A 13607-nucleotide genomic window follows, 5' to 3' on the forward strand; every position below is an offset into this window, starting at 1 on the left:
AAAAACTCAAGTGCCCAGAAGGAAATAACGACTACAAGAAAGCCAACTTATCCACAGAATTTGAGAATAACTCAGAAACTGGGATGCCCGTTATCCAGAGGCATTACTTTTAAGTTCACATTAGGTACAATTATCCCATTCCTTAAAAAAGGAAACCAAAAACCCCAAAACAAGGTCATAATCTTACATTATGCAGCTAGCCCTATAAGAGATCAAAGGTGTTTCCTTTTGAGAAACTTACCTAGAGAAGGCCTAGAAGGACAAAAGACCACAGGAGAGGAGAGAGACACAGAGCTCAAATCAGGTGTACTATGCAAAAGTCTGCAAAATGATTCATAAGAGAATTCCATTCCAAAATATGATAGAACTTTATCAAACTATCAAACTATGATAGAAGAACTTTAAAAATTCTACAGAAGGGTTAAAAGATAAAGTAGGTAACCTAATAACAAAACTAGAGCAAAAAATAGACAGAAAATAAGAAAGTACAGGCAATTAGACAAAGCATTTACAGGCTCAATCCACAATTCCAAAATCAAGATACTAATTCTAGAAAAAGAGAAGATTAAAATGAAAAAGAAACAACACAAAAAATCTTCTAAGAATTGAGAATCATGAGTTTACAGTACAGACAGAAGGAATCACCAAGTGCCCAACACAATGAAAGAAACAAAAAGATAAAAACACCAACGCATAGGAAATTCCTTAAAAGCAATATGAGTAATTTCTTGACATCAGGCAAAAGGAAAAGAAGCTTAACAGAAGGAACAAAAGTATTCAAGGTCAGAATGGTACCAGACTTTTCAGTTAAAACACTGGAACCTAAAAGATGATGAAACAAAGCATTCAAACTTCAGAATGAAAATGATTTTCAACTTGGAATTCTATGCCTACCTGAATTATCAAAATAAAGGAAGCAAGTAAAATAAAGGCATTTTTTTCAGAAATAAAAGGTTTCAAAAACTTATCTTGTATTCACTTTTTGATGGCTCCAACAAAATGAGGGCATATATCCAAAAAGCTGGGTTCATTAGATCCAGGAAACAGGAGTTCAAACATAAGGAGACCATCTAAGGGGAGTCCCAGGAAAACAGGTAGATAGGCAGGCTTAGAAAGTGACCAGTTAGGACTGGAAAGAAAGTCCACGGGTTCCAAAAGAGAGTTCTCCAGAGAAAAACAGGAAATTATGAGATGATTTGGTAAGTCTTGACCATTTAAAAACACTACTGAGAGATAAATCAAAAGCTGAATTAACAATTACTGTAAAGAAAATAGGAAAAAAAAAAAAGAATTCCATGAAAACAAACTTCAGCAAAAATGAAAAGTAACCATAGGTTGTACCTGAGTCAGCCATAAAAAAATTTACAGTAGTAGTAATATCGTAAAGCTTGATTTCTGATTTAATCCAAAAAACTGCAATAATAGGAAAGATTCTTGTCTACCAAAACAGAAAGTGACTAATATATCAAGAGACAGTATTAAATTTAAAAATATGGATAGAGAGCAAACAAGTAATACCAAAAAGTACTGAGTGATTATGTCTAGGGAACAGAATAAGTGAGGAAGGATTAGCAAAGGATAATCACTATTTTGATAAATGATTTTTGATTTCACTTGACTTTCAGATTACATGCGTGTACCATCTGATGCTCTGCAGTTTTATTTTAATACATTTTAAGTGTAGATTTCTTTCCATTTGTCTTGCTTAAGCTATGCCATACTTCAACCTCTGTATTTACTATCAGAAATTAATATATTACTTCTTCTCCCCTTCTTTCCAATTGTTTTTCTGAAACATCTACAAAAATATTAGATTTTATTCTATTCTTGACTTTTTCCCTATCAATTTTTTGAAATTCTTATGATAAAAAGTCATGTTCTTTATCTATCATTTTTAAAAATATCAATTTTTTTCCTCAGATTCTCTGCTATATTCTGTATACAATACTCTTCAACTCTAGGTTTTAATTTACCAATTCTCTCTTCAACTGTGTCTGATAGTTAGTTGCCTCACCTGACTCTTCCTTGTGACGAATCATTTCCTCATATAATTTTTAGTTTCTGACTAGAAATTCACCTTCATTAGGGTTTAACCCTGGGTTGGAAAGTGTTGTTACCGGGAATTTTGTGTTTGCTTCCATCTAGTACCCCAGAAGTTTCATCTGTCCAAAGTCCATTTTTACATTAATATACATTGTTTGAAATTCCCACACTTACATGGGTTGTCTAAATTCAGGCTGCAAATCCAAATCCAACTTTGGAGTGTGATCTGTGGCTTCTATTTCCCAAGGGAGGATGTTAATTTACCCCACCTGGCCTCTCTCACAAATAAACTTCCTCTTTTCACCTTTGGGCCATGAACTGATTTTTCTACTCCTGAAAACTAAAAGGGCAGAAACTTCCAGGCCTTAGCTATACCCAAGGGTCTTGGTATTAGCACTTGCCTCTCAAGCTCAAAGCTGTAATGTAGACCTAGGGCTTGTATCTCATTAGCTATCCCCTTGGGGTTGCTACACTCTGGAGGAACTTACCAACGTGGGTATAAGTTTTTTTTGTTGTAGTTAGGCATTTAAAGATTCCTTTTCTATCTTTTGAACATAACTAGATACTTAATATTTTTGTTGTTGCTATGTTTTATCCACTATTCTTACATGTGTGTATGCAGAAGGGAGAAATATTAATTAGCTCAGTCCACCATGTTTTAGAACCCAAACTGTATCAATTACATTGATAAAAATAGTATAATTTCTTTAAACTTAGATATAACAATATGAAAGCTATACTCAAGGTAAGTAATTATGGAAACATCAGACTCTTCTAAATAATCCAGCTATAAGATCTTAGTAAAAATATGGGTGGGCTTAGTGAAGTAACCAGACTTCTTACAAAACTATTAAAATCAATAAATTTTATCATTTTGAGTATGAACCACTTATTAGTATTCTGAAAGTATTCTTCATAATGTAAACTTTACTTCTCTACTGATTTTATTATAAAACATTTCCTAGGGGCACCTGGGTTGCTCAGTGGGTTAAGCCTCTGCCTTTGGCTCAGGTCATGGTCTCAGGGTCCTGGGATTGAGCCCCACATTGGGCTCTCTGCTCAGCGGGGAGCCTGCTTCCCCCGCTCCCCCACTGCCTGCCTCTCTGCCTACTTGTGATCTCTTTCTCTGTCAATTAAAAAAAAAAATTAAAAAAAAAAAAAAAACATTTCCTAGAACTTCTTACTTTCTGTCATACTAAATATAATTGCCATCAAGTTATAACTTAGCCATTATACCTAGAGCCTGAGAAGTATAAATAAACTCTCAACAAATCCAAAGAATGTTACCTACACCAGGTTCTAGTGCGGTATCCAGATTAAGAGCAAAACATCACCTGGGACAGTCTTAGAAATGTAAATTCTCAGGCTCCAACCAGACTCTTCTGCATCAAAATCTGGTTTTGGGACAAGGCAATTTGTGCTTCAAAAAGCTCTCCAAGTGATTCTGATGCATGGAAAAATTTGACTGTATAGACCAGTGGCTCCCAAACTACTCTCCATAAAACTTTTTGACAGTACAACTCAGTCAGTCAAAGCCTGGACAGGGAAAGATCAGAAAGCTGCCTATGATGCAAAATTTAAGGAGCTACTCACTCTCAGGATCCTACAAATATTGCACGACCCTGAGAGACTGACCAGCTCCTTAAATTCTGCATCCTTGGGACGCCTGGGTGGCTCAGTTGGTTAAGCAGCTGCCTTCAGCTCAGGTCATGATCCCAGCATCCTGGGATCGAGTCCCACATCGGGCTCCTTGCTCATCAGGGAGCCTGCTTCTCCCTCTGCCTCTGCCTGCCATTCTGTCTGCCTGTGCTTGCTCTCTCTCCCTCTCTCTCTCTCTCTGACAGATAAATAGATAAAATCTTTAAAAAAAAAAATTCTGCATCCTTGTTCTACATCTGCAATTAGTAATTAAATGACTTTACGTAGTGTAATGACTTTTCTTTCCTTGCCCATTTTACAGAGACCAACTGAAATGCCTAAAAAGATACACATGAGAAAAGATCAAAGAAGAAACACGTATGAGTAACTCTCAAACTGCACAAACACTGAATAATCAGTACTTGGCTATATGATACACTGTTTCCGACTCCAAGTAATGTATTATGCAATGAAGACTGTTAAACACTAAAAATATGAGCTATGGCACTCAGAAGTACTGTGGGGATGTATCTGATATGTACTATTTCTTCAACATGAAATCTTAATACATTTTTTATAATAAAGTTCTAAAGTATCTAAAATGCAAGGACTGGAATATCTTTAATTCTCAGACTGTTAGCTATGGAGCCCTAGGGTTTGGGGAAGAAATCTCAGGGGTCATTGTAGAAGTTGCTCCAATTCTCACCCCAGCTTCAACCGAAGTAGCTCCATAGATTTAAACCTACTTTTTACAGAATAGTCGCCTCAGAGGCAGGGTTCCACTGATGGGAAAAAGTTTTAATTTAACCTTATAATGCTATGAATCCAATATTAGGACCTTTAATCTTTTCCTAAAAAATCTGCAAGAGATATAGCAGATTTTTTTTTTTTTTTTTTGAGCTGTGAAAGCAGGAATGTTTATTAGTGAGAGTGGGTGAGCTCAAGGGACAGCTGCCACAACAGACATACTATTAACAAAACTGAGTAGAGATCATATTGTCTATCCTGAGAAATAACAGATTTACTTCAGTTGTGATATCAAAAACTGACAGATCACAAAAAAAATGGGTAATGCTCCCAGTCTTTTCTAAATTTTGGAAACATTTCATTAAATAGAATTTTTGAACAAAGTCCACAAAATAAAAATAGAGCTAATCTGATTAAAAGGTAAGGATGAGATAGCTTTAGTCCTTCCAATTAGTCTTCCTGTGCCTGCTTCCTAGAATATCACCCCTTTACAACCAGTGTCCTCCCACCACACATAAACACACAGTAGCCTTTGAAGAACCACCAAAGAAACACCATGAAACGGTAAAGCCAAAGTAACAAATCACTTTATCTAGATTAAAAAGAGATAGCCATTTAAAAATATTCACCATGTAGAAATTTACCACAATAAAGGTCATATTCAGTTTTTTTTTATAAAGAGAAAAAAGTGTATCAATTAAACTTTTAAGTACACAGCACATAAACACTAAATACACTAAATACTAGAGTACTAGGAAATCAGCTGATTTTTTTTTTTTTTTTAAGGAATCATGAGTTGCCATTATTGAGAAAAGCAGAAAAGAGTCAAAGCAATGAAATGCTGTTAGTTTCTAAACACTACACATCTACTAACAAAATGCTTGACTCGTCTAAAGTTACTGACAAACTTCCTTCCTTCTGTTTGGGATATCAACAGATAGTTTGTTCATAGTTGTTTGGCATGACTTACCATACTCTTTCACCTTGAAAAATCTTACATAATAAAATATCCTAGAACAGGAAAGGCTTACTTGATCTAGTAGCAGGAACAATAAAATTACATACAGTATTTCACCAAGCCCTCATATGTACGAACACACGATTTTCTTTACTAAACTGTATTTTCAAATATATACTGAATTGTGATCACATTTCATATATAATGTTCTTAATCAATGACAGCATCTCTTATAACCACAAACTAATGTGTCAGAGAGAAAGTTCATTTCACTATTCATAGCCAGAAATACATATGTTTAAATAATACAGTATTTTATGTGAGTTACTTCAATCTAAACTTCAATTTATTTTACTTAAATTCTACTAAATTTTACTTAAATTCCATTAAAATTGCACTGTTGAAATTTGCAGTCAAAATTAATGTGTTGTGTTCTTTACATATCCATGAACACTGAAAAAAAATACACAATTAACCTAAGAAATTCTACTTGAAGCACTTTAAGGGCCTCAAAAACTATTAACAAAAATAGTCTCTTAAGAGCTGGGCTGGGCCTTGATTTTAATTTCAGAGGTAAAAGAGCAGGAAACCTATCTTTAACTTTTGAAATCATCAATGTATCAAGCAATTCCTCTCCCAGTATAATTACAAAAATGTAATAATATAGCTCTTATAGAGCACACAAGCACAGATACATCCCTAAATAACTTTAAGTTCTTATATGAAATCTTTTTTACAAGACAACACTTTTTTCTGAAAAAACTATTCATATTCGAAAGAAACCTATACTTTGGAAAATTTGGCTGTTCACTGCAGAACATAAGAATGAGACAGTTAAAAAAAAAAAAGTAGCCAAACATTAAGATGTAACAATTATAGGTCAAAAACAACCCAATTTTACTATTCTAGGAAAGAAAACCTTGCATACATAAAATAACGGTTTCTAGAAAGGTAGAATTCAAGTAAAAATAAAGTAATTCAGTAAATATTTCAATTTACCATTTTACAGGTCTTTGTCTAATGCTTAAAGCAGTTTATTTCTGAGTTCTAGAGTTTTTAAAGAAATGACAAACACTGAGTCATTCCAACTCTTTTTTTTAACTCTTCTTTTAAAGAATAAGAAATTAATTTCAAGTAGATTTCCTTCAGTTTCTAACTTAACTAAATTAGGTATGCAAAGATTTACAAAAGCAATCTTGATATTTTTGTAAGTATTTTAAATAATATTGATAAGTGTTTGATAAATTAAGGGATATTTCAAATAATAACAAATTTAGAATAAAAAATATTCATTTTAAAGACATTATCTAAATAAAATACCATTTAGTTTTTCATTCCAACTGTAAAATAATGAATGATCTTGAATTACAAATAAAAAACAATTTAAAGATAAAATTATGTTTAGAATGTACTTTTGAAGAGACAGGATAAAATAATTTATAATGCATAATAAAACAGAGCTATAAAATGCCAAAAAAAATAGAAAAGAAATTGCACTTACATCCATAGCTCTCTTAATAAAAGGTATCTGTGTGCCACTGTCCAGATCTTCATTTATAATAAGCCTTCTAGCCCACTGACCTGCCCTGACAACACCACTACCATGAATTAAAACCATCAGTTTCTGTGGATTTGTCAAAGCATCCTCACTCATAAAGATAAAACTCTTTGGTTCACTCTCAGTGGCATCTACCTGTAATTAAAAAAAATTAAATAATAAATACATGTTTTCTGATCAGGCACAGACATAAATGAGAAAACAACTAATGGTTACCATAAATTATAAATGGCTACTAGAGTTATAGAAGTAAAAAAGCTTTAAAAAACTGAAATATTCATTAGACATTAACAACTACATATGAAATGGATTAGCATCAAAGACATGATAGTAATATGGCAAAAAAATACTGGAAATATATTTCCTTATATTATTGGTGCATATTTAGTATTATAATATAAATAAGAATAACTGATTTTTCTGAGTCCTTACAGTGTAGATACTATGCTAAATGTCCTAAAAACATTACCTCAATCACAATCTCATTAAAGTGGTGGTATTATTATTATCGTCACTTATACATGAAGAAATTGAGGCTTAGGGAGTTTAAATAACTTGCCAAAGATCACACAGCTAATGAGTCTATAATTCTATAACAGAAGTAAATTACATCTATAATAGAAAGCAGAAAAACCCAACAGGAGCATACACCTGTTGGAAAATCATACATTAGTAAAGAATACTACTAAGGTTTTAAAAGGTAGGAGAGGAAACTATTTAAAAACTCAATCACCTATTCTATGTAAGTGGTCTTTGAACTTTCATTCAGGATGTGAACACAGGCTCATGTAACAATTATTTTATGAAGGAATACTATTTAAGTATTCCTCTAACTTTATTTTATGTACTAAATATTTATAGGATGAGTATTTTTATGCATTTTATATAGTACTTATTTATGGAATGAATATTTTATATATTTTGATTATATTTAATGTTTAGGTTTAAACCAGGTGATTTTATGTTTTAGACTTGAAAGACTCAAAAGACTTACAAAGAGATAACTTCCTAACCTGTCTACATGACTGATGGCCTGCACTGAATGGTATTCCACATCAGCAGCGGCCAGTAACTGGGAATGGAAGCTTCTGTGCAGCCATGTCAGAGCCAGAAGCTAAAGTCTTGATGGCTGGTAACATACAGACTCAAACAGAGAAGTTCAGTCCATATACTTTGCAATGAAATAGCTCTGGGACGCCTGGGTGGCTCAGTGGGTTAAGCCGCTGCCTTCGGCTCAGGTCATGATCCCAGGGTCCTGGGATCGAGTCCCACATCGGGCTCCTTGCTCGGCGGGGAACCTGCTTCTCTCGCTGCCTCTGCCTGCTTGTGTGTACTCGCTTGCTCTCTCTCTCTCTCTCTCTCTCTGGCAAATAAGATCTTAAAAAAAAAAAAGAAAAGAAATAGCTCTTCACTTCTTTAAGAGTATAGATTCATGAAATTATGAAACTAAAAAATAGACAAAAACTCGAGATACCAAAAAAAAAAAAAAAAAAAGTCCTGTATTCTACATGTTCCCCATCACTATTCCTGGGAAGAGAAAAAAATTAACATTTCTCTAATTCTAAAACAAATAGATTGGTGGCCATTTGTTTAAATACCACAAAGGGCAGTTATTTCAGCAAGAAGAGCATAGCCATAGGGCTTAAAAAAAATTTCCCTCCTCAGGGAAGCCTTCCCTGTCTACCCCTAAATTTAAATGTCTCCTCAAGAATTTCCTAGACTCTTTTTCTAGAAAGTTTTATTTTCCTTCACAGCACATAATACAATCTAATGTATGTTCTACTTTATACATATGTTTATATAACTGTTTATTAACCATCTCCTCTCACCACCAGAATGCAAGTCCAGGAGGGCATGGACTTTTCTGTTTGTATGCAGCGACATTCCAATGGTTAAAAGAGAGGCTGGCAAATTGTAGGCACTCAGTAAATAAAGCAATGAATAAACTTTTATAATAAGGAATGTTATCTAGCATCACCAGTGACCTCCTTTAAATAAAGGCATTTAACTAAATAATGTGTCCTCTTAACTTGTTACAATACTTGCCTGGCTCAGAAAGCATATATTGAAGATTAAAATAATATATAACTATAAAGAATTTTAAAAGAGCTACACAATGCTAGAAATTAAAATGGCATAACCGATCTTAGTAGTAAATAGTATGCAGTAATAGAAGTATGAAGTGTGAAACAATCACATTAGCTTCTCTTGCATGTGACGTCCAGAAGTAAGGAAATTTTGATGATAACAGCAGGCATGACTGAACTCAGAGGAAAAGAAGTAGTTGAGAAATGGGGAAAACCAAATCTGAGAAGGAAATTCCTTTTTACCTATGAATGTTATATGAAAACAGAGGAATCACTCAGTTAAAGTGGCTTTAAAAAAAAACAAAAGTGAGGGGCGCCTGGGTGGCTCAGTGGGTTAAACCACTGCCTTCAGCTCGGGTCATTATCTTGGGGTCCTGGGATCGAGTCCCTCATCGGGCTGTCTGCTCAGCAGGGAGCCTGCTTCCCTCTCTCTCTCTCTCTCTCTCTGCCTGCCTCTCTGTCTACTTGTGATTTCTCTCTGTCAAATAAATAAATAAAATCTTTAAAAAAACAAAAAACAAAAAAAACCCCACAAAAGTGGTAACAACAAAAGAAAAATTCAAAAACAAAGCTGTCAATGTATAATGAAAAAGGGGCCACAAAGTTTTCCAGTCATTCATTTACCAAAGAGTACGTCTAAATGTGCACAAATAAAAGTACCTCTTAAAATCATTGAGGCCTTAATGGATCTTAGAATGGCTATGGAAATGGACACCTGTTTATCTTAATTAAAAAAAAAAAAACCCTATAGCTATAGACTTTGCAGTAGGTGCTCTTCACTATTTCTTTTCTCTATTTGACTAAGTCCCCTGTTACCAGGGAACTGAGTCAATTTTTTAAGCAGTGGAATGTTGGCACTTCAATTCCACAGTAATCACTTTAAAACTGGAAGAGTGCTTATTTTCAGAAGATGAAATGTGCTTTTTATATTAAAATGCTGTTCAAAAATATTTAAGGGCTGCAAATTAAGGTAGCCATGAATAAATGAATAAAAGTTTTATAGAAGAACTGACTTTAAAAACATGAGATCATCAGAATATTCAAGGAAAAAAAAACAATGAAAATGAAAAATGTAGTTATTAATGATTAAGGTGTAAGGGCAGTATTTAGGATGGTCATTGGCTTATATTCATCTCAATTTAACACAGAACTCTGAGGCTGGTATCTATAACTTACTTTGTAAAAAGTTAGTAGTAAGTTTAAATACTAAAATATCTACATGAATAAAACATAATTTTCGGCATTAGCTTAATTAATTTGAAAATGGCTGTTCCAAGGCCATTGTCTTCAAACAGCACTAATTCATTAAACTGAGCTTTCATTAAGGAATGCATATAAAAGTCATCCTAGTGCACCATCTAACTTTATTAACCAATCAACTTCAAAGACCAACTGATAAGTGAGAACAATTTTATCAGTTAACAATTCACTTCAGGATACCCATGAACCCCACTAATTGTGATGATCATTTAAACATGGCTGAATAAAATGAATGAAAATTTATAATCAAGTTATTAAGTTAATTTATGTAATCTGAAGTTCTACACAAGTATAAGATATTAGAGTTGAGAATAATCTGTACATGAGAATATATGTAAGGTAGGGAGTAAACATGAGACATACATGATAATGATCTTTACCATCAGATCATGGGTTTCCATCAGGTGCTGTTATTTGCAAAAAGGAAAGAAAGGAAAGAAGTCTTTCTTTCCTTATTAACAGTTCAACCATAAAACTAAAACTTAGCTCTTCATCAGGAAAAAAAACAAAACAAAACAAACCACTTTGAGGTATTCCTATAATAAAAAGAACAACTGTGATACAAAACAAGGCAAAATAAAAAACCACCTTCACTGCTAGCTTTGGGATTTAAGAGAACTCAGGAGAAAATGAATAGTTATAGAAAAAAAATTTCACAGTAATATAAAATATATGATGATAACTTACAGAGAGACATTAATTTCCTAAAACAAAACAAATTTTGGTTTCTTTTCAGTTTATAAAATCAGGAAATGTTTACTAACCATAAATGGACATGACACTTACTATTGGTCTCATATAATGCAAAGTCTTCTCTATGCTTATTAGCTTTACAGTCTAAAGTTTAAACCAGAGGAAAGTAATCAGATCTATAAAACAAAGTCCTCCTAACCCTAACCTCAAGCTTTCTATAAAGAAAATTAGTGAAACTTAATCATATAACATAATCCACACAGCCAATTATCTTCTGATTTCTTCTGGCAATGAGTTTAAAAGTTCCATGTAACTACAAGTATTAATGAGTTAAATGGCTCAGTCTCAACTGTGTTGTAACAATAAATCAAGCTAAGTCTCCTTAAATATTATTCTTCAGAAACTTTGAAAGAAAGAAAATTAACAAGAAAGATTGAACAAAAGGAAGAAAAGTTTCCAAATAAAGGAGGGTTAGCCTAGCTATCGCACAGAATAGTATTTTATTCACTAGTACACACCAGCATCTGAAACAGCGCCTGGCACCTAAAAGACTCTTAAGCAAATTTTTGCTGAATAAATGAATAGATGATTAACAATGTGGCCTAACATCTGAGCTTATTTATATAAAATTAAACATAAAATAGATTTTCCTTTTAAATACTGAACTTTGGAATTAATTTGTGAGGATAAATATTATTAAAAAATCCTCAAACCCTCCAATTCATAGTAGAATATTACCCAAGGAATTTAAAAATCTCATGCAAAATATCATGTAGACAAAGTACTTATATGCAAAGTTTTGTGCCTTAAATTCATTACTTTCATAAAAGCCTTCCAGATTTTTATATATCATACACTCAGTTATCAGGAACAGCAAGGATCATCTAATCTAACACCACCACTGTTTCATATATAACATTACTGTTTCTTCATTTTTTTTATTGTATCATGTTTCACATCAAAAATTTTTTTGTGTGAATTTAAGACTGAGAACATATCTCAAACACCTTTACTCTGAAATGGGAAAATGTACAAAATTTGGAAAGAATGTTCTACAAGAAAGGGAAGGAGCAATGTTATAAAACAGGAAGCATGAGGAATGAATTTGGGAATGTGTACAGGAAATAACATGGAAATAAAATATATAATTATAAAAATCAGGAAATAATTAAAGAGACAGTGAATGTCTACTGCAACATCAAGTACACTGGTTTACTTCAAAAAATAGGTAAAAATAAGTTATACCAATTAAATTAGAAGAGGCAGGGGGTAGTCCTTTTTAAAGGCATCATCATTAAAAAAAAAAACTGGTTATCAGTATTTTTTTCCTCTACATTGAAGAGTATTAGTTTTAAAGAATTATTGTGCACAATGAACTGAGATACACTGCCAGGCATTTAATATTAGCAGTATCAACATCAACATATTAGGACCTTAATGTTTAAACTTACCACAGTTAAACTCATATAAACAGTTTCTTCTGAATTGAAAACTATTTCATTTGGAAGTTTAATCATTTTTAAAAACTGCACTTACTGGAATTGAGATTTTTTTCAAGTTACAGTCCTTTTCCAAGAGCTCATATACATACTTCGTAATAATCTAGGTAGAAATAAAAAAACACATAAAGATATAATGTCATCCATTATCAAAATTCACATAACTGGCTGTTATTGCTCTAAATGAGTATCTTTCTATCTTTGAGTGCCCCACCCAGTTGAATTGAGAAATAATCAACATACGTCACTGTATAATTTTTAGGAATTATAGCACGATGGTTTCATTTGCATATATCGTTAGATGATTACAACAGACTCAGCTAACGTCCATCTTCTTACATAGATAAAACAGAAAGAAAAGAAGAAAGAAAAAAAAGGAAAGAAATTTCTTTTTGTGTTGGGAACTCTCAGGATTTATTCTTTTCCAAATTTTACTATGTATCCTACAGCAGTATTAACTGTGGTCATCATGTTGTACATCATATCCCTAGTACTTATTTATTTTTAACTGAAATGTTTTAATACTAAATTAGGAGAATCTGGCTTACTTCTTGCTGTTGTTAATAACTATGAATCTTAATACTGAAAATTAGGGCCAGTTAATATAAACTTGCAAAAATATACAAGGACCTCCTATTTTTTCAAAGCAGTACTCTGAAACCATATTTTCTTTTTTTCAGTATTTCTAGAATCTGTTTCCCCCTACGATTTCCATATAGGAATTGTACCTGATACAGTACTATCTGGACTGAATCCTAACACCTCGTTTGTATTTACTGAATCAAGGAGGAAAAAGTCAGAGATATTCTACACAAAAAAGGAAAATTAATCCAACAAAGTTAGGCGTCAATTAGTACTATTGTTTATAGCAGGCAGAAACATAGTTCCCCAAATACGTCCACATTCTGACTCCTGAAACCTATCCATATGTTATGTTACATGGTAAAAGAAATTATACAGATATGATTAAGGTTAAGGACCAAAGATGGGGAGATTATCCTGGATTACCCAAACTGGCCAATCTAATATTTTAATTTTTTAAAACTAGAAGATCACAGAAGAACAAAGGGATGCAAAGTGAAATGGCCTTGAATGGTCATCCCTGGTTTTGAAGCTGGAGGAAG

At 33.0% G+C, this 13607-nt stretch overlaps 1 protein-coding gene across 2 annotated transcripts in view; it reads right to left on the reverse strand.

The window, feature by feature from the left end:
- LOC111148361 (family with sequence similarity 172 member A) overlaps positions 1–13607 on the reverse strand; it is a 419289-nt gene that overhangs the window by 298270 nt on the left and 107412 nt on the right. For both annotated transcript variants that reach the window (XM_022504858.1, XM_022504857.1), the window contains 2 exons: positions 12521–12586; positions 6888–7079 (listed from right to left, as the gene is read on the reverse strand). In XM_022504858.1, coding sequence (XP_022360566.1) covers positions 6888–7079; positions 12521–12586 — 258 coding nt within the window. The remainder of the gene's footprint in view (positions 1–6887; positions 7080–12520; positions 12587–13607) is intronic.

Source organism: Enhydra lutris, unplaced genomic scaffold (assembly GCF_002288905.1).
Source record: "Enhydra lutris kenyoni isolate GAN:26980312 unplaced genomic scaffold, ASM228890v2 scaffoldscaffold19, whole genome shotgun sequence".
In the NCBI taxonomy this organism is placed as follows: Eukaryota; Metazoa; Chordata; class Mammalia; order Carnivora; family Mustelidae; genus Enhydra; species Enhydra lutris.